At 38.6% G+C, this 21,306-nt stretch overlaps 1 protein-coding gene across 3 annotated transcripts in view; it reads left to right on the top strand.

The window, feature by feature from the left end:
- LOC131422935 (cytochrome P450 3A12) overlaps positions 1 to 17,110 on the top strand; it is a 38,124-nt gene extending 21,014 nt beyond the window's left edge. For all 3 annotated transcript variants that reach the window (XM_058570558.1, XM_058570559.1, XM_058570560.1), the window contains 6 exons: positions 4,802 to 4,929; positions 5,585 to 5,651; positions 8,839 to 8,999; positions 11,409 to 11,635; positions 13,823 to 13,985; positions 17,015 to 17,110. In XM_058570558.1, coding sequence (XP_058426541.1) covers positions 4,802 to 4,929; positions 5,585 to 5,651; positions 8,839 to 8,999; positions 11,409 to 11,635; positions 13,823 to 13,985; positions 17,015 to 17,110 — 842 coding nt within the window. The remainder of the gene's footprint in view (positions 1 to 4,801; positions 4,930 to 5,584; positions 5,652 to 8,838; positions 9,000 to 11,408; positions 11,636 to 13,822; positions 13,986 to 17,014) is intronic.
- Positions 17,111 to 21,306: the final 4,196 nt, after the last annotated feature.

Raw genomic sequence — 21,306 nt, 5'->3', positions numbered from 1 at the left:
TCATCTCAGCAACCCTGTACATTTTAACTACCACCTCCCACTCCCCTTAGTGCTAGGCAATCGCTAATTTACTTTCTGTCAATGTAGATTTACCTAGCTTGGACACTTTATATAGATGGGATCGTACAATTTGTGGTCTCTTGTGGCTGGCTTTCTCCAGCATAATGTTTTCAAGTTTCATCCATGTTGTAGCATGTATCAGTAGTTCATTCATTTTTATGGTCGATTAATATTCCATTGTATGGACATACCATCTTTTGTTCATCCATTCATCAGTTGATGGCGATTTAAGTTGTTTCCACCTCTTGCCTATTGTGAATACTGTTGCTATGAACATTCATGTGCAAGTTTTTGTTTGAATACCCGTTTTTGATTCTTTTGGGTGTCTACTTGGGGGGTGAAATTGCTGGTTATATAGTTATTCTGTGTTGAACCTCTTAAGAAACTGCCAAACTGTTTTCCACAATAGGTACACCATTTTGCATTCCCACCAGTAACGTATGACGGTTCTAATTTCTCCACATCCTCACCAACACTTAGTCAACACTTTTCTATCTTGATTATGGCCATCCTAGTGGGTGTGAAGTGATATCTCATTGTGGTTTTGATTTGCATTTCCCTAATGGGTAGTGATGTTGAACAACTTTCTATATGTTTGTCGGCCATTTTTATGATACTTCTATTGACTTCTTTAGATAGATCTCTACTTAAAGCCTTTGTCCACTTGTAGCTGGGTTGTTTTTCTTTTTGTTGAGTTGTAAGAGTGCTGTACATACTCTAGATGAAAGTCCCTATCAGATATATGATTTGAAAAATGTTTCTCCCATTTTGAGGTTATCTTTTCCCTTCCTTTATAGTATCCTTTGAAGCACAAAATTTTACATTTTGATGATGTACAATTTATGTGTTTGTCTTTTATTGCCTGTGCTTTTGGTGTCACGTCTAAGAATCCATTGCAAAATCTGATGCCAGGAAGATTTACCCCTTGGTTTTTGTCTAAGAGTTACATAGTCTTAGCTCTTATGTTTAGGTCTTTGATCTATTTTAAGTTTATTTTTGTATATTGTGTTAGATAAGAGTCCAACTTCATTCTTTTGCATGTGGCTATCCAGTTGTCCCAGCACCATTTATTAAAAAGACTATTTTTCTCCATCGAATGGTCTTGAAACCTTTCTCAAAATTAGTTGACCATAGAGATGAGGGTTATTCTGGACTATAAATTCTATTCCATTGATCTATATGTCTATCCTTATGCCGCTACCACATTGCTTTGATTATTATAACTTTGTGGTAAGTTTTGCAATTGGGAAGTGTGAGTCCTACAACTTTATTCTTTTTGTTTTTTTTCAATATTGTTTTGGCTAGTCTGTGTCCCCTGCTTCCATATGAATTTTAAATTCAGCTTTCAATTTCTAGAAAGCAGCAAGGATTCTAATAGGCAATGCCTTAAATCTATAGATTGATTTGGGGAGTATTACCATCTTGACAATATTAACTTTTCTCTCCATGAACATGGGCTGTTCTTCCATATTTTTAGGTCTTCTTTAATTTATCTCAACAATATTTTGTAATTTTCAGAGTATAATTTTTGTGTGTGTGTGTGAGGAAGATCAGCCCTGAGCTAACATCCGATGCCAATCCTCCTCTTTTTTGCTGAGGAAGATTGGCCCTGGGCTAACATCTGTGCCCATCTTCCTTTACTTTATATGGGATGCTGCTGCAGCATGGTTTGACAAACAACGTGTCGGTCTGCGCCCAGAATCTGAACCCATGAACCCCGGGCTGCCAAAGCATAGCACGTGAACTTAACTGCTATGCCACTGGCTGGATCCATTCAGAGTAAAAATTTTGCACTTATTTGTTAAATTTATTTCTAAGTATTCTGTTCTTTTTGATGTTAATGTAAATGGAGTTATTGTTTTAATTTCCCTTTTGGATGCTTTTTTGCAGTGTATAGAAATAAAATTGATTTTGTATATTGAAATCATATCCTGGTGCTGCTGAACTAGTTTATTAGTTCTAATAGGTTTTTGGTAGATTCCCTATGATTTTCTACATACAAGATCATGTTATCTGATAATAAAGATAGGTTTACTTTTTTTCAAATTATTTTATTGAGGTCATATTGGCTTATAACATTGTGTAATTTTCAGGTGTACATTATTATATTTCAGTTTTGTGTGGACTGCAGCATGTTCTTCTTTATTTCCTACAAGGATCCCTTTAATTTCTTTTTCTTGCCTACTTCCCCTGGCTAGACACATAGTACAATGCTGAGTAGAAGTGGTGAGACAGGCATCCTTCTCTTGCTCTTAATCTTAGAGGAGAACATCCAGTCTTTCACTATTAAGTATGGTGTTAACTATGTTTTTTTCATATATGCCCTTTATCAGATTGAGGAAATTCTCTTCTGTTCCTAGTTGGTTAAGTGTTTTTAACACCAAAGGGTGTTGGATTTTGTGAAATGCTTTTTCTGCATCTATTGAGATGATCATGTGGTTTTTGGATTTTATTCTATTTATATTGTGTATTACATAACCTTGCATTACTGGGATAAACCCCACTTGGCTATGGAATATGCTTCTTTTCATATGTTACTGATTCAGTTTGCCAGTATTTTGTTGAGGATTTGTGCATCCGTGTTCATAAGATATGTTGATCTTAGTTTTCTTTTCCTGTGATGTCTTTGTCTGGTTTTACTATCAGGGTAATACTGGCCTTGTAGAATGAATTTGGAAATATTCCCTCCTCTTCTATTTTTTGGAAGAGTTTGTGAAAAATTGATGTTAATTATTTTTTAAATAATTGGTAGAATTTGCCATTGAAACCTTCTAGACCTGAGGTTTTCTTTGTGGGTAGGTTCTCTATTAATAAATCAAACTTTTTGCTTATTATAGGTCTATTTAGATTGTCTATTTCTTTATCTTTAAACTGAGGTCACATTCTATAAATTATATTATATAAATTTCAGGTGTACATTTTGTGTGTGTGTGTGTGAGGAAGATCAGCCCTGAGCTAACATCTGATGCTAATCTTCCTCTTTTTTGCTGAGGAAGATTGGTCTTGGGCTAACATCTGTGCCCATCTTCCTCTACTTTATATGGGACACTGCCACAGCACAGCTTGACAAACGGTGTGTCACTGAACACCAGGGATCAGAACCTGCGAACCCTGGGCCGCCACAGCAGAGCGCACGCACTTAACCACTGCACCACCAGGCTGGCCCTCAGGTGTACATTCTTATACTTTGACTTCTGTATAGACTGCGTTGTGTTCACCACTAAAAGTTTAGTTGCCGTCCGTCACCATAAACATGTGCCCCATTACCCTTTTCACCCTCCCCCTGCCCTATTTCCCTCTGGTAACCACCACAGATTTTTTAATTGGTTCCTATGGTTTGTGTCTTTCTAGGACATTGTCCATTTCATTTAAGTTATCTAATTTGTTCATGTACAATTGTTCATAGTATTCCTTTATAGTTCTTTTTGTTTTTTTAATGTCAGTAGTAATATCCTGTAGTTCATTTCTGATGCTGGTGAGTTGAATCTTCTTTTCTTTTTGCTTGGTCAATCTAGTTAAAAGTTTTTTCATAGAATCAGCTTTGGCTTTGACTGATTTTTGCTATTTTTTTGGAAAAAAATTTATTTTTTTATTGAGGTCATAACAGAGGGGAAGGGGGGAGGGAGGAGGGTGAAAGGGATAATTCGGTACATGTGTGTGGTGATGGGTTGTAATTAGTATTGCGGTGGTGAACATGATGTAATCTATGCAGAAATAGAAGTATAATGATGTACACCTGAAATTTTTACAATGTTATAAACCAATGTTACTGCAATAAACAAAAAATAAAAAAAAATAATTTATAACATTGTGAAATTTCAGTTGTACATTATTATTTGTCAGTCACCATATGGATGTGCCCCTTCACCCCTTGTGTCCACCCCTCAACCCCCTTCGTCCTGATAACCACTAAACTATTCTCTCTGTCCTTGTGTTAGTTTATCTTCCACATATGAGTGAAATCATATTCTCTGTTTCATTAGTTTCTGCTCTTATCTTTACTATTTCCTTTCTTCTGCTTGCTTTAGGTTTCATATGCTCTTCTTTTTTCAGTGTGTTAAAGTGGAAAGTTAGATTATTGATTTGAGACCCTTGTTTTTTTTAAATGTAGAAATTTATAGCCATAAATAGCCATAGCCATATAGCCATAAAGATCTCTCTGAGCATTGCATTTGTTACATCACATAAGTTTTGGTATATTGTGTCTTCATTTTTATTTATCTCAAAGTAATTTCTAATTCCCTTTTTGATTTCTTCTTTGACCCATTTGTTATTTAGTAGTGTATTGTTTAATTTTCACATATTTGTGAGTTTCTCAATTTTCTTTTTGTTATTGATTTCATTTCATTGCAGTTGAAAGACATCATGTATTATTTGTCTCTTGAGTCCGTTTTCTTGAACTGCATGATTACTTAAAGTAGCCAGCTATGGTTTGGTTTATCCAAAGAAACTCTAGTCCAATAGATAAAAGGCTGAGAGGCGAAGGAATGCAATCCTGTTCCTTTGGTCACTCCAAAGATGTGGATGCGGCCACTGATGTCACTGCTATAGTGATGGTTTCTATGTGCAGACTTACCCTTGCTCATCCAGTGGCTTCGATGTCCAAGCAAAGGTGATAGAGGGAATGGCTCCTGGTTGAGAACCCTGGTGTCTTTTACTCTTCTGATTGGTAAAGGAAATTATAATTTCTCCAGGTAAACTTTGCATTTTCATTGTGCTTTCTTTTTTTTTTGCCCCACAGCACTCTTTCCATTTCTTCGCCCAGTTTTTGAAGTATTAAATATCTTTCTCTTTCCAAAAAGTGTTACTGATTTTTTCACAAAATCTGTAAAAAGGATGAAAGAAAGTCGCCTCAGAGATAAACAAAAGGTAAAATCTGGTTGTGGTTGCATGAGGGTGTTCACTTCGTGATAATTTAGTGAACTGTATACATATGATTTGTGCACTTCTGTGTCAGTTTTTAAAGCTTAGCCAGCTTTGCCTTGCATGAGGCCTGGAGAACAGCATAAGGACGTCTACAGGTCAAGGAGGCAGGGCTGAGTTCCCCAGGATGTGTAGAGTTCTGGGAGTGTGGGGCACTTGAAGATACTCTTAGAAAAGCTGTTGATGATCTCTGTAAAGTCAGGGAATTGATCTATGTGGCCATTCATTAAGAATTAAGGCTGGGGAGAAAAATGATTGAACTCCAGAGACTTCCTCTTGAGCAAGCAGACATGACAGGAAATGGAACAGTCAACTCTTTGGCCTGGAAGCTGTATTCAAAAGCCAGAGAAGGCAAAGATCAGAGATAATGAATGCCAAAAAGCAGCTGGACATGATGGCTGGATTTCTTTCAGGGGAACATCCTGCTCTCCAAGATTTGTAGCTGGATGATTTTGTTCACTGATGACTCAGGAAACATTAGTCAGACTTTTGGACTTAAAGGGGCCATATTCTCAGGAAAGAGGCTAAGCACTGCACTGCTGACTTATTTCTGACTTCACAAATGACTGTCTGTCATTGAAATTTGTCTTTCTGCTTCCAGAACCGAGTGGATTTTCTTCAGCTGATGATTAACTCCCAGAATTCCAAAGAAATGGACACCCATAAAGGTAACCAAGGACTGTGTCAGAAAGCCACAGTGGGGAGGCTCAGGGGGAGGGAGGGGTTCTAAAACATGAAGGAATTTTTACAGACAGAAGAGAATTTCTGCCAAGTTGAAGAAAGACACATGTTCAGATATAAATGGTAGCCAAAGGAACTTTCTAGAAGCATGCAGACACAACTTTCTTCAAAGCTTGAAGGGAAACCATAGACAAGTTATTTGAGAGTGCCTAGAAGTCAGTCAGTGGTCTGTGGATCACCTACATCAGAACCTCTGGGGAGCTTCTTTCCATGTCAATTTTTAGACCTCACCCAGACCCACTGAATCAGAACCTCTGCCTGAAAATTTGCATCAAGGCACATTGAAGGCCACATCAGCAGACACATTGCCCCAGTGTTGGTGACCTTACCTTGAACACTTGGTAATGTTGTGTTCACTAGCTTAACCTACTGTGAAGTTTTATTTCCCCCTGTGTAAATAGTAAGTAACTAGTGGGGGAAGCCTTTGAGACTGTGTAAACATTCTGTCCCTTTTAAAAGTTCATCTGCAAGTTGTATCATCCACGGATAGATTTGACTGAAATCATTATTACTATGATGATTGCAAAAGGATGGCTTTCTGATTCCATCATGTCTTCTTCGTTTATAAGTTGATGTTCCTTTGTAAGAGAGAACTTTCCATTCTCACCAATTTATTTATTTGTTTATATATTTGTATCAATATGATCTTATATATAACTAATTCACTTGCTTGCATAATTTTTTATTTTGATGCTCAAATTCTCTTAGATTTGTCCACTGGAAGCTCTTTAAAGTGGACTCCAGTGTCCTATTTTTTCTTCTTCATTTTTTAAATTTTATTGTTTTAGTAGACTTTGTTTTTCAGTGCAACTTTAGATTCATGGACAAAATTGAGCTGAAGGTACAGAGATATCCCATATACCTCCTGCCCCAGTACACACAGCTTCTGCGACTCTCAAAATCCCTCACCAGACTGATATATTTGTAAGAATCAATGAACCCTCAATGACACTCAAAGTCCATAGTCTACATTAGGGTTCCACTGGTGGCATACATTAGATGGGTTTTGACAAATGTGTAATGACATATATCCACCGTTATAGTCTACCGAGTATCCCGTATCCTTTTAAGCTATCATTTTCTGAGCACTTCCTTGCTTTCTGATGCAAGACATTCCGGGTTTCCCTTCTATTTCCCCTGTCCAGCCCTGGAATCAACCATTTCTACAAGGAATTCTGGTTCCTTTTGGTGAGAAATGGTACTGAGAAACCAAAATCTGTTTTGTCATTGCTAATCACTTGTAGCAGTTCATTGTTACTAAGGGTGTCTTTGCTTCTAGAACTTCTTAGTGGACAAAGCTAAGAACATCAAATATATTTACACAGAACTGACAAACATAAATATTTCTATATCTACCCATAACCAGTGATGTAAACATGCTCTGTATCTTTATTTCTCAAAAAAGTCTCTGATTTATAGTTTATTTCCATGTAATGAATGCTCCCATATGTTTAATTTCAAACTACCAGTGGTTTGACAACCATCTCACAGAATTCCTGAATATTCAACAATTGGTCTTAGACAGCAGGGATTATCTGAGTCCAACACACTAGTATAAATATATCTATATCTATGTCTACATCTACTTCTATCTATCTATCTATCTATCTATCTATCTATCTATCTATCTATCTATCTAGTCCAATGCAACTTGCTGTGATGAAGTAAATACCCTATATCCGCACTGTTCGATATAGTAACCACTAGGCACATGTGGCTATTGAACACTTGACATGTGGACACTGCCACTGAAGAACTGAAACTTAAATTGTATTAAAATTTAATTAGTTAAAGTTTAAATAACCACATGTAGCTACCATATTGGACAGCACAGCTCTAAACTTTGAGTATCATGAGGTTCATGCTAATGGGGGGAAAGAATTTGGTAGTTGACTTTACCCACAACAGCATCACAGAAGTCATCATTGGAAAATCAGAACTCTATAGACCTTTCTTACAATCATTTTTTTATTGTTTTTAGTTGTGAATTGCATGATTGGGGCAGGTATGTTTATTTTACTCCCCTAAGTATCTAAAGGTCCTAATCTAGTCCCAGTCAAATTAGAGCCTGACTGTGCTTAGCATCTTTCAGGAGAAAATCAAAAAGGATGCCAACTTATAATCCCAATGGCAGTTTGCTGAGCATAAAGTAGAGCAGAGAGAAATGGTATGTGCTGAGGAAGAAGACATTAAGGCCATGATTGAATGAGCGTTGCTGTTACTCTCACTGCACCATATATATATATATATTTTTTTTTTTTCAATGAGCTCTATTGACACATTCTGTCTTCTGCTATTTTAATGCCATTGATTAGACTAGGGTCAATCACCACTCTTCTAGCATTTTGTGTGTCTCTGTAGTTTCTGTACATATCTGAGATCTTCCATTTGAAGACTTGCGCCCCAGGTCTTCCATTATCTGATGCCTCTCAAGGTACTATCCATGCTTCTCATGCTAGCTTGTGTACGCAAACCCCACCAGATCTCATGAGAGTTCAGATTTTGATTCAATAGTTCTGCATTTCTAATAAGCTCTAAAAGGCTGCCGATGCCGCTAGTCCCTGGACTACATTTTGAGTGGGAAGAGTTTATCTGCAGTGGAATATTATTCTCTTAGGTTTCTCAAATACGTTTAGAGGAAAGATCCTTTAATTTTCTCCACCTTTAAGAATTAATATTGCACACATTCCTAAAAAAATTCAAGCTGTGTTTTAGCTAGAATAATTTTATTTTTTCCTGAGGGAGAATGATACCCCATAATACTTGTAGCTAAGTATTTTTAGGATTCTCCAAAGGACATACTGATAACATTGTCTATGTTAGACAGAAATGCTATCTCTTAAATTACCCAGTTGTGTTGGTGAGGATGGTGGCATAACCAGGAGTAGATTTCAAGAATAGTACAGACCTTGAGAAAAACTGAATCAAGACAATTTTTGCCTTTTTCTGACTCTGTCAGATAGGCATCAGAGTGAAACCACTCTCTGTTTGACTCTGAACTGATTTTCTATTCTTTTTCCCTAGGGTGTTGAGACTCATTTCGATTTTAATCATCTAAACTGTATTGTGTTACATTGACCTGCTTTACCTAAAATGTCTTCCCTCTCCTTTTAGCTCTGTCTGATCTGGAGCTGGTGGCCCAATCTATTATCTTTATTTTTGCTGGCTACGAGACCACAAGCACTTCTCTTTCCTTCCTTATGTATCTCTTGGCTACTCACCCTGATGTCCAGCAGAAGTTGCAGGAAGAGATTGATGCTACTTTCTCCAATAAGGTGAGTGGATAATAACTGGAGAGAGAGGGAGAAGGTGAAGGCTTAGCAAGAATGTCTCCTCATGACTTTCTAGGAGAATTCTTGCAACTCACATAAATAAAAGATCTGTGAAAAAAGTTCTGGTCCTGGCATATCAGTTTTCTGTAACCACAATCATGCCAAGTAAAAATCACAAAACCTCAGTGAGATCTAGCAATAAGCATTTACTTCTCAAGTGTATGGGTAGTTATCTCTGTTGATGTTGGCTGGACTCGCTTTGGTCTGGCTGTAGGATGACCTAGGCTGGCCTTGGCTAAGCTGACTGGGCTGACTCAACTCTGCACATGATCCACATGTCTCTCATAGTCCAGAAAACTAGCCTGGTTGTCCTCTTTGTAGGGCTATGGCAGAGGACAAGAACAAGAAGCCCAATCACATGGGTGCCTTTCAAAACTGTGCTTACATCACAGTTGGCCAACATTCCATTGGTTCAAAGCAAGCCACATGACCAACCCCAGTGACAGAATGGGAGGGCACCACAAAGTTAGACGGCAAAGGGCATGGACACAGGAAAGAGTGGAGAATTGGGGCCATTAGCGCAATCTACTAACCTGGGTAACTTTGTAGACAGGAGAAGCCTGATGTACAGGAAAGAGCTTAGGGTTGGAAATGGAAGACATGACTTTGAGTGCTGACTGTCGTTTTGGACAAATCTTATGACCTTTCTGTATCATAGGTCCTTCAGATATAGAGTAAGGAGACATTTTAGGGCCTACCTCTATTAGAGATTATCTCTTTTCTCTGGTAAAGCCAATATCGGGATTCTTTTGTTTGAAATATGATGAAAAAGTCACTTAGAGACAGAGATTAGTGAAAGAATTTTGTTCTCTCTTTTTTAATAATAATAATCACAAGGTCGATAACAACATAAATAGCTTACATTTGCTTCTTACTACATATGTCTATCCTAAATGCTTTCTATTTATAAGTGAATGTAATCCTCATAAAATTATGTATTGGTCAGGATAGGCTAGGTTATGCCTCAGTAACAGATTAGCCCTCAATATCAGTGGCATTACAAAGCAAAAGATTACTTCTAACTGACATTTTCATGTCCAACATGGATGTTAGTGGAGGATGGGAGTAGGAGTCTCTGCTCCACATAGTTACTAGGGATACAGGCTATGAGGCTCCATCTTCCTGTAGCTGGTTGTCTGGAACATGAGGCCTTTCTGTGGGCTGGGGAAAAAAGAACTAGAGTGTTGTTCACTGGGTTTTCAAATGATTTGTCCCTGAACTGACATGCATCACTTCAGCTCACAGACCATCGCCAAAGCTGATTTCCCCTAAGTTCAATGGGCTGGGAAATGTGTGAGACTACATGCATGTTGAGTGATCAGTGAATGTCTCTGCCACCCAACCTTATGAAGTGTCAACTCTAATTATCTCCATGGAACATATCAGAAAACAGAGCTACAGTGAGATGAAATAACTTTCATACCCTAGTCATATAAGTAGTGGTGAAGAAGCCAAGCTATGATCTAAGGTGTTTGGCTCCTGAGCCAAACTCTTAACCTCTGCAATACTGCCTCTTCAATATTACACCAGGTCATAGCCACATATTGTCAGCACAGTTTTCAGATCTCTCCCCAAACTGGATTTCTTTGTGATGAGAAGAGACCCAGCCTCTGTGGCTCAAGTGGCTTGTTTAGATCTTCAGAGATTACAGTCCAATCCTGAAGCAGCCACTAGGAGACTTCCAGCAACAGAGGATGGGGCTGAGAGTGGGGTTCTGATCATTTTTATAACTTTCCCTAGAACCAAAATTTGGTGCTTTGGTAACATCCAATCTTACCCTTCTTTTGTCATATTAGATTTAGAAAAGAATTAGTTTCTGCCCAAATTATTTATAGAGATTTTATATAATACAAAATTTGAGAGACTCTACTAATCAACTTTCCAAATAAGAGTTAGCAAGAAGGATTTTTCAACTAAAATATTCTATGTCGAATAGGGGATTTGCTCTTTTACACGTTCTCTTTCCTTGGTACAGATATGTGGCCTCTTCTTGGAAATGAAACAATGACTTGGGCATATTTCACTTAAGAGTAAGGTCACAGTCTGTTAGTCACATTTGTTCACATGTGAAAGAAAAACCACTACATGGTAACGTGAGCGATTTCAGGCCCTGTTTAGGGGATTGTCCCAACTAAATCCCGTAGTCATAGCTACTCCACATATTTCAATGGATGACTGAGCAGGTCAAAGGGCATGATATGTATTAAAATCTCTATAAATGCTAGTCTCTATAAATGCTTTATCAATATGAATTATTCTGTCGTACTCCTAACATTTCAATAGTCCTGCAGAGATTGGATAGAAAATTGATCCCAAATCTCAATTTATCAAAATCTGTTTCTTTGTTCCCAGGCCCCACCCACATATGATACCCTGTTACAGATGGAGTATCTTGACATGCTGTTGAATGAATCTCTCAGATTATTCCCAATTGCTGGTAGACTTGAGAGGGTCTGTAAGAATGATGTGGAAATCAATGGAGTGTTCATTCCTAAAGGCACAGTAGTGATGGTGCCAACCTTTATTCTTCACCGAGCCTCAGAGTTCTGGCCAGATCCTGAGGAGTTCCATCCTGAAAGGTACAGGGCCGCTGGGAAAGGGGACCCACCCTGATCATGGCAGCTTTGAGCATATTCTGACATCTTTTAGTATAGATGACAAATGTGTGATTGTATAATCATTTATTTGTACATCGTTTTATTTTTAGAAGCTTTTGTTTCTTATTATAAGAGTGATCAATGTTTGTTGTCAAAATTTTACTAACTGTAGACTAGGAAAAAGAAAGAAAAAGAAAATTATAGCTCTCCACATTGACAATACCTTAAGATAGACCTCATTAATAATGTGATGTATGTCCTTATGGACATTTTTCTATGCATATATAAATTTTTAAAAATTAGAAGGGTATTATGTTTTATTTGGTTTTGAACTACTTACTTTAACAGGAAAATATAAACAATATCTAATGTTACCATATATGTGTGTGTGTATATATGTGTATATATTTTGTGTGTGTTTGTCTGTGTAATTGTATTTTGCCATACATTTATGAAACCACTGTTTTATTTTAGGAATATAGGCTTATTTTTTCCTTCATGTTTTCCTCTGCTGTTCTCTTCAGATCTTTAAATTATCACCAACATTCCCACATTCCGTTTTTTCAAACATTGCTGCTGTGTCATCTAGCATTACTCTGAGAGGTCCTCATCCTGGTGGTTTAAGCAGCCTCATTGAGGACAAACGTGGGCACACGTCCCCCGTGCTGTCTGTGGCTGCAGCCCCATGCCAGCTCCCTTCCACTCTCAGTATTGGGCAACCCTTCCAAAGGGAATTCCTCTGCTGTCTAGACTCTGAGACATCCTCCTTGGAGGGGTCTTCAGCATATTCTTCTGGGAACTGAGCTGAGGTCTGACTTTGGGCACAGCTTGAACTCTGGAAAGAGTTGATGCTTTCACATTTATTATATTGGTGAGCAAAATTTGGAATGAACTTTTTAGGGCACTAGCTGAGATCTAGACTTTTATTAGCCCTTGAGTATAAGCTCCCTGATGGCAGGGACCTTGTCTTTTTGGCCATGGTGTCCCTAGTGCTGGCATAGCATCTACACATAGTACTTGTTGAAAAAAGAGGTTAGAGTTGACCAAGTCCTTTGTTTCTGGACCAGAGGAATTCTGTTGTTCCTCCCAACTCCCCAGTATCCCCTCCTGTAACTTCACGAACATAAAATTAGAGACCAGTCACTCTACATTTTTTTGATTAATTCAGTCATCAAACAGAGAGCAAGTGCTTAAGGTGTGTCAGGGACTGGACCATGCAGTTAGAAATCCAAATGTTAAAAAAATTGCTATTAAGAAGAATTTTTGACATGTATACAACTATATGTGTATTTGACATACACACAGCATATAAGTTTTCCTACCTCTATATGTGTCCATCACCTGCCCAACAACCATCAGCCCATGTCAGCTGCCCCATCCACACACCACTGCTACCCTTCTCCTGAATCCTATGTTATTATATCGCATCATGTATAGCTATTTCAGAATGTTCTCTAAACTATAAGGACTCTTTAGAAAGTACATGCCACAATGCCATTATCACTTTCCTGAAATCCATAAATTTTCTTAATGTAATTACGTATTGAGGAATCAAATTGTATAAAACATAGGTCTAACATTCAAGGAATTTATAGCTGGTGGGACAGATAGAGAAGAAAGTCAGTGATTATACTATAGTGGAGTAGCATTATATGCCCACGTAAATCATCTGATGTAAGCTATTCTATGGGCGAGAGAGAGAGAGAGAGAGAGAGAGAGAAGGCTGGGAGAAGAAGGGAAGAGAAGAGAAAATAACAATTTAAATAATGGGAGGCATTTCTCGTGCTTCCTTCCTCCGTGAGCACATGACCAACATAAGAGAGTGGAGGCAGGGATCTACTTTTCCTTCAATCACTCTCATTTCTTTTTGTGAACACCTCATCACCCTGAATGTAGTTTTCATGTTTAAAGATAAATTTTGTTTTAAACAGCATTCATCTTATCTCCTCAACACAACAAGATTGAAATCTCCTGGAGAGTAAGGGGAATGGAAAGGATCTGTCGCTTACAATTCTCGCAGCAAAATACTCATAGCAGGATGTCAATGACTAGCCCACAAAAGTATCCTGTGTACTACTGGTTGAGGAGTCTAAGCGAGAACCCAAAACATGTAACTCTTACGGTTTTTATGTTTCATTAACTTGTTCTCATCTACTATTGTGGATCCAGGTTCAGTAAGAAGAATAAGGACAATATAAATCCTTATATATACCTGCCCTTTGGAACTGGACCCCGAAACTGCATTGGCTTGAGGTTCGCTATCATGAACATGAAACTTGCTGTCGTCAAAATGCTGCAGAACTTCTCCTTCAGACCTTGTAAAGAAACACAGGTCAGTCAGTGAATTTTCTGCATAAATAATATTTTATTTGTAGTTTTATGTAATTGAAGGCTTTATATATTTATAAAAATGTGTTCTATTCAAATAATAATTTGTTCTATTGGCCAGAGAATCTATCTGAAGCCATCTGTGACATTTAGGACCTTTCAGCTCTGGACTGCTAAGTCTGTGGCTTTATAAAGACTCAACTATAAAGGTCATTTAGAGTCAATTCAGTTTGTGTGACATGATTATGTGCAGTCCTTTGAACTTGAGCAAAGTTTTAAATTCCACTCCACTGGAAGGAAGGGACAGTGTTCTGAATAGCCATGAAATGTAATAATTACCACATTGTAACTTTTTTTTAAAATTTTTTGTTTATTGCAGTAACATTGGTTTACAACATTGTAGATTCCTTAAAAAATCAAGGTTAGAACTACCATATGATCCAGCTATTCCACTGTTGGGTATTTATCCAAAGAACTTGAAAACACCAATTTGTAAAGGTACATGCACCCCCTGTGTTCATTGCAGCGTTATTCACAATAGCCAAGACTTGGAAGCAACCTAAGTGCCCATCAAGGGACGAATGGATAAAGAAGCTGTGGTATATATACACAATGGAATACTACTCAGCCATAAGAAACGATGAAATCCAGCCATTTGTGACAACACGGTGTAACTTTTGAAGGATGCTCTTCCTTACCAAAACTTATTGAAGATTTATGACAGTGGTTCTCATCCACTGTCTGTATAATGAAATCAATGGGGAACTTTAAAAAATCTTCATGCCTAAGTCCTCTCAGAAATTCTAAAATAATTTCCCCAGATATGGCTTTCAAAGCACCCCATTGATTTTCATGTGCAGCCAAGGTTGAGAATCACAGACTGAAAGCATTTCTGCCAGATGTGAAGGTCTCTCACAGTCCAGGGCCATTCTGGCTATTTGACCTCACCTTCTAGGATCCCAGCTCCAGTCAAGCTGGGCTCTTTGTACGTCCTCGTAATAACTCTATGGATGTTTTTCTCACTATTCTCCATGTCTCTTCTCATCCTTCAAGTCTTCATTCAATCCCCAAGCCCCTCCTTGGCACACATCTAGTCCAGAGACCATTCTCTCCTCTGCTCTGTTATCAGTCACTGAAGGCTGGTATCATTGATCAGACCATGTATCTTAATATTTTGTCATTAAACCATCCAGTTTAGTTCTCTATGTTTTCTTTGTGCCTAAGAATGTCTTTAACTCTAGCACCTCATTTATTCCTTTCATAAACTCCCAATGATACCTTGTAGTCATCCAGGAAATGCTTAAGGAGTGATTTGCAGTTTATTTAGAGCTCTTGGATACAAATTTTGAACAATTTTAATGGTTAAAATTTAACAAATGAGATTTGTGTATGTGCATGTTGTGTGTGTGTGTCTGTCTGCAGGGGGAGTATATGTATGCCATTTGAAATTAGAAAATAAGGTTTTTACCTTTATAGTAAGGTCTGGAATCTCTCCTCTGAATATGCAAAGAACAGTAGCTATTGACTCATATCAAGCAAGGTCCTATAATAAGACTTATTTCTGGGACTTGTACATTTAATATGCAACTCCTCTCCTTAAGTAGGCTTTCTGCAGGAGAGAGGAGGATGGAGATGATTTCCATCTTATTTTTGGCTTTAGGGAATCTGTGTGGCAGTCCTGTAGGTGTACAAACAGAGGACTCAGCCCTGAGAGAAAATGGCCTCTGGTACACCTGGGATGGGCAGACCCTCCCTGCGAGCTCCAAGTCATCCACAGGCTGGCACTTGTCACCCTCCGTGACAATTTTCTTGCCCTTCAGTCAACTGAGGTCACAAGATTACTCTGCTACTGGATCCCCTAACACTAAGGAGTGACTATATGAGAATGGAGCTAAAACTATCAGTCAAAACACCATAGAACTCCAGAATTTCACCATTTGCACTACATGTGGGAGCCAAAAGATGTTAGAAAAGAGGCGTAATGCTTCGCAAAGACCTCTCCCGGTCATGAAACTGGATGTGTTCCACTGGAAGAAGAGACTAGACTCTTTAGAAGTTGAAGATGTCTCACAAAATTAAAATGTATATTGGAATACTACTCAGCCATAAGAAACGATGAAATCCAGCCATTTGTGACAACATGGATGGACATTGAGGGTATTATGCAAAGTGAAATAAGTCAGAGGGAGAAGGTCAAATACCATATGATTTCCTTCATTGAGTAGTAGATAATAACAACAATAAACAAACACATAGAGACAGAGATTGGATTGGTGGTTACCAGAGGGGAAGGGGGGAGGGAGTAGGGAGAAAGGGATAATTCGGCACATGTGTGTGGTGATGGGTTGTAATTAGTATTTGGGTGGTGAACGTGATGTAATCTGTGCAGAAATAGAAGTATAATGATGTACAACTGAAATTTATACAATGTTATAAACCTATGTTACTGCAATAAACAAAACATTTAAAAAAAAAAAGAAAAAGAAAAAGGAAAACCAAAAGCAGATCAACAATGAGGATGAGCCCAGAAGAAAGATAACGGTTTAAAGCTGTCATAACTTACTAATTTACACCTAAAAGTCAATAAAAGCTTAATGTCCTGGAAAAAATAAATAAATAAAATGTATAATACACACTCCAGGTTACCTTGCAAGTTTCAACATATCCAAAATTACCTCTATATGGCTTTTCAAAATAGTTTGCCATGATCCCTAAGAATTTGGTTTAAATTTTAAAAATTCATCTTTTTTACTTAAAATTTAAATCAAAAAGTAATATAAGCCAACATCACTTTGTGTCTGGCCTCATCCAGAATAGGTGTTCCATAGATAATTTGTTGAATGGATGGATGAATGAAAGTTTTCACCATCCAGTCTGACATAGCTTACAAAGTATAAATAAAAGTTATATGATGCTGAAAGTAGTTTATATGTTTGTAAAGCATTATTGTCCTTAATGTATCTTGTCTACTTTGCTTCTGTTGTTGGCAGAGCTTCATTAGTTGGTTCTCATATGCTTGCTTAACTGTTGCAGATCCCCCTGAAATTAGGCACTCAAGGACTTATTCAACCACAGAAACCCATTGTTCTAAAGGTTGAGTCCAGAGATGGGACTGTGGGTGGAGCCTGACTCTCCCTAAGGACTTCCATTTTGTTGTTCGAGGAAGCTGTATCCCAGAACACCGAGGACCTCAGTTTACTTGGTGAATAAAATCCAGAATAAAGATTGTCTTAACCTACTGCCCTTGATGGATGCCTATGCAGTCTTACATTCATTGCACTTTCTCAGTGTCTGTGTAGAGTATTACTTGTTGTGTGATATAAAGGAGGGGCCTTGTAAGTGCCAGATATGTAGACTCATCTTATCTTGTTCTCACAGAAAGATCTCCATCCACCCCCAGTTAGTACCATCTACTCTCCCTGAGCTCTGATCAAGAATAAAATTTCTCAACAATTTTATCAACAAACTTTAATGAAAAAAAGAATTATTGTGCTGACTGTAGTAGAGGCATTTATATCACATGTTCATTTAGAATATTCCATAAAGTATTATGTTGAGCAAGTCAATGAACTTCTGTTTACAAAAGTATTATCTTATGCTTTCTGCACATTAGGGGGAATCTACAGAGCTGAATCAGTGAGACCCAGTGACTAAATGTTTTTGACCATCACAGTCACTGGTTGACTGGGACGTTTTGCAGAACTCCCATTTGTTATTTAAGATAAGTGAGAGAAATCTACTGTGACGTTGCCTGTTGCTTAGAAAGTATATTCATAGTTTAATACTCCCTTTTTTGGAGCACATATTTTTTATAACACTCAACTGAGACACTTATTATTATATTAATTTTGATTTATGGATTTTATCCTATCTCCCCTGACTTGTCTGAAGGCGGGAAACATGTTTTCTTATACCTCTTTCTACTCCATCCTCAACTCCCAACTGTCTTATCACAATGGAGATCAAATAAACAATGGCTGATATGTCAATTGATAGGTAGAAAGGCTACAAGTTTTCATCACTTTCAGTTGGTATCAGCAGCTGTACATGTTCTTCCTTTTCTTTTTCTGATGCCTCCCTCCCCTTCCTTCTCCTCACTCCCTTCCCTTCCAGGAAAATTCAGTCCTAAAATCAGTAGGTGGGGCACAGCAAGGTGGGCAGCCACATGTTGGAGGGTGGAGGCAGAGAAGGGAGTCATAGTGGCTCCAAGTCAGAGATCAAGTAGGGTGGGGAAGGTGTGCACATGGAGGGGCAGCCTGGCATGAGTGTGGGAGCCCAAGCAAGGTGAGAAGTAGGTCCACACAGAGGGGTGGCCTGGTGAGAGAAGCCACAGCCTAAATGGAGTGTGGAGAACCCAAGTAGTGTGAGGAGGGCATCTGTGTGTGGAAAGAGATGGAGTGCGGATTGGCCGCATAAAGGGGGATTGATCAAATAAGTAAATATATTAAAGACGACAGGAGACAGGTTTCTCACTGTTGGAGAAGGTAGTTACCAATTCAGAAAGGGAGAAAACCAGAATAAACCCTGTGGAGTCAGGGATTGGAACTGAGTATCAATGTAAATTCATGCTTTCTATGTAAGAGATGGTTGATAGATAACAGATAGATAGAAGGGTGTGTGTGTGTGCGTAAATATAAAAACACACCTTCTTTACTTCTCTCCACGGTTAGAGCTCAGAAACAATGACTTCCTAACAACAATGAGCACACCTGTGACCAGATCTTGGCTTATAAATACTATTTTCTGCTCAAAGGAACCAAGGCTCCTTAGAGAAATGGCTGATTCTTGGGCTGGGACTGGGAAAGTACAAGATGAGCCTGAAACATCTTGTTATGCTAAAAAGGAAGAGAATGCTAAAAAGTGATGGTGACATGTCAACAGGACACAGAAGCCAGCCTGAGGGGCTTCCACTGACCAAATCAGAGACAATTTGAGCATCAAAATAAAGAATGATAACAAGAGATTATGACCCACTATATAAAACAGGGAAACGTGTACATATAGATATATACCAATAAATGGATAAATTGCAATTTAATGAAGATATTTACACAGTTTCAAAGTGCTGCTGCTCAAAATTCCCATTAATTACAAGAGGAAAGGGTAGCTTCACAGTGGGAAACCTGGAAGACATCCCCTTAATCAAGTGATCAGGGAAAACATCACCAGGAACAGGATGAATTGACTGAGTGTTACCTGATGGGATGCAGTGAGAACTCAGCATCACTACTGTGATTGTCCTGCCCAGGAAGCAAACCTGAAAGAAATCCTGAAACAGTCAGACAAACCCAAACTAAGGAATATTCTACTCCTGGTCTGTAATTGGTGTGTAATCTTCAAAATAGTCAAAGTCGTGAAAGCCAAAGACTGAGGAAGTGTTCCAGACCAAAGACTAAAGAGAGGTTACATCTAAACACAACACTTGGGGTGGGTCCTTCTGCTATAAAGGACATTGTTGAGACAACTGGGGTGATTCAATGGGGTGTGAGGTTAGATGGCAGTAATGTAGCAGTGTTAACTTCCTGACTTTGAAGGTCATATTGAGGTACGTAGGAGGATATCCTCATTTGTAGGAAATACAGGGCCATATGAAGTATTGGGTCAGCAATTTACTCTGAGGTGGTTCAGGAAAAGAGTTCTTTTAAGACTCTTCTGTAAGTTTGTGATTGCTTGCAGGAGAAGAGCCACAAAGGCACCTTTTAGCTTATCCACCTCTCCCTCTTCATCACCTTAGTCTTACTTGTATTATTTTAATATTAGGAGGCAGCACCACACAGTGATTGAGAGATGGGGGGCTCGGAACTTGGAGCTCCTGTGTTTTGAATCCCAGCTCAGTCTAGAGCTGAGTCTGGACCAATCAGTTCTTTGGGCAAATGCTTAAACTCTCGGGAAAAGTGGCTTTAGTTTGGCCAAGGGTGATTCCCCAGAGAATAGGGCAGCTGTCAGCTAGTAACAGCCAATACACCCAGCAACTGGGGTGGGTGCACAGCCTAGTGAAAGGGGTCTGGTACCTTCCTTCACTACAGACACAAATGAGACCTTGAACAAGTTACTTAACACCTTTGTACTTTAGTACTTAGTGCTTGAGAATCCCCCTCTACAAAATAGGAGGATAATGCCAGCACCTATCTCAAGTTACAATGGAATCAGATGATGTGAGTGAAGTATTTAGGACATGGACCACTGAGCACACAGTGAGCATTTAACAAATGTCAGCTATTATTTTCATAGACCTGCTATTCTAAGTCCTCAGAAAGCCAATATTGGTTTTGAAGTTTGCCCTCCAGCATTATCATCTCTAGCTTCATCTACCAATTTAGAAAATAATTGCATACATCTCTCACAGAAGTTGAACTATGAAATCATTGGTGTCACAGCTGATACTGTTCAATAATTTCTCTAACTACAATATAAACATCTCCAGTCTAGGAGTGCCTTTGTCATCACAACTAAGCATGGGTAACCTTGTGGGGGATGCACTGCAGTGGCTTGAGGGAAACGCTCCTACTGCATCCATGTGGGCCCTCTCCTGCCCTCCCTTAGAATTGCTTTTCTGGTCCCAGAGTTCTGACAAGTCTCTCTGGTCATGTCTGGGCTGTGCAGTGTCCAGGATACATGAAAAGCTAGGATGAGACAGGTTTATCCCTTCAGGTCTCAAAGATAGGCAGGACCAGGAAATTGTTGAGTCAATGTTGGTTTATTCAGGGATTCACTTCCTCTCCTGTGACAGACTGGCTGAGAACTTCAGCTGAGTGGGTGATGAACCAAGGGACTGGAAGGCCCTCAGTTGGGTGTCTGAACTTCTATATTTGATTTTTTAGGACAAGAACGCTCCTCTACTTGGAATCTTGTTTGAAGATGCAAAAAGTCGTTGTAAGTGTAGTACTGTATGTCTGTACATATGTATATATGATTCTACATTTATCTATCACCTATCTATACATGTCTGTCCAAATTTCTCAATCTATCTATATTTACCTATTTACGTATCATTTATCTATATCTACCATCCATCTATATCTATCTATCATCCATCTATCTACATCTGTATCTAGCTACCTATTTATCATCTATCTATAACTATTATCTATCTATCTATCTATCTATCTATCTATCTATCTATCATCTATCTATCTATCATCTTTCTATCATCTGTCTATCTATCTATCTAATAATCTGTGTAACTATCTAGCAATATAGAAATGTCTAAGGAAACCCAGGAATTACAGCCCCCAGCTGTTTGAGTCTTCTAACCCAGACAAGTGAAGACAGCCTCTGGCGTGACCCCATCTCTAGCCTGTCTGCAGCCACAAGAGAGACACCAA

The sequence above is a fragment of the Diceros bicornis genome, chromosome 26 (genome assembly GCF_020826845.1).
Source record: "Diceros bicornis minor isolate mBicDic1 chromosome 26, mDicBic1.mat.cur, whole genome shotgun sequence".
NCBI classification, from domain to species: domain Eukaryota; kingdom Metazoa; phylum Chordata; class Mammalia; order Perissodactyla; family Rhinocerotidae; genus Diceros; species Diceros bicornis.
The sequence above is the reverse complement of the archived record's forward strand: the minus strand, read 5'-3'. Positions and strand labels throughout refer to the sequence as shown.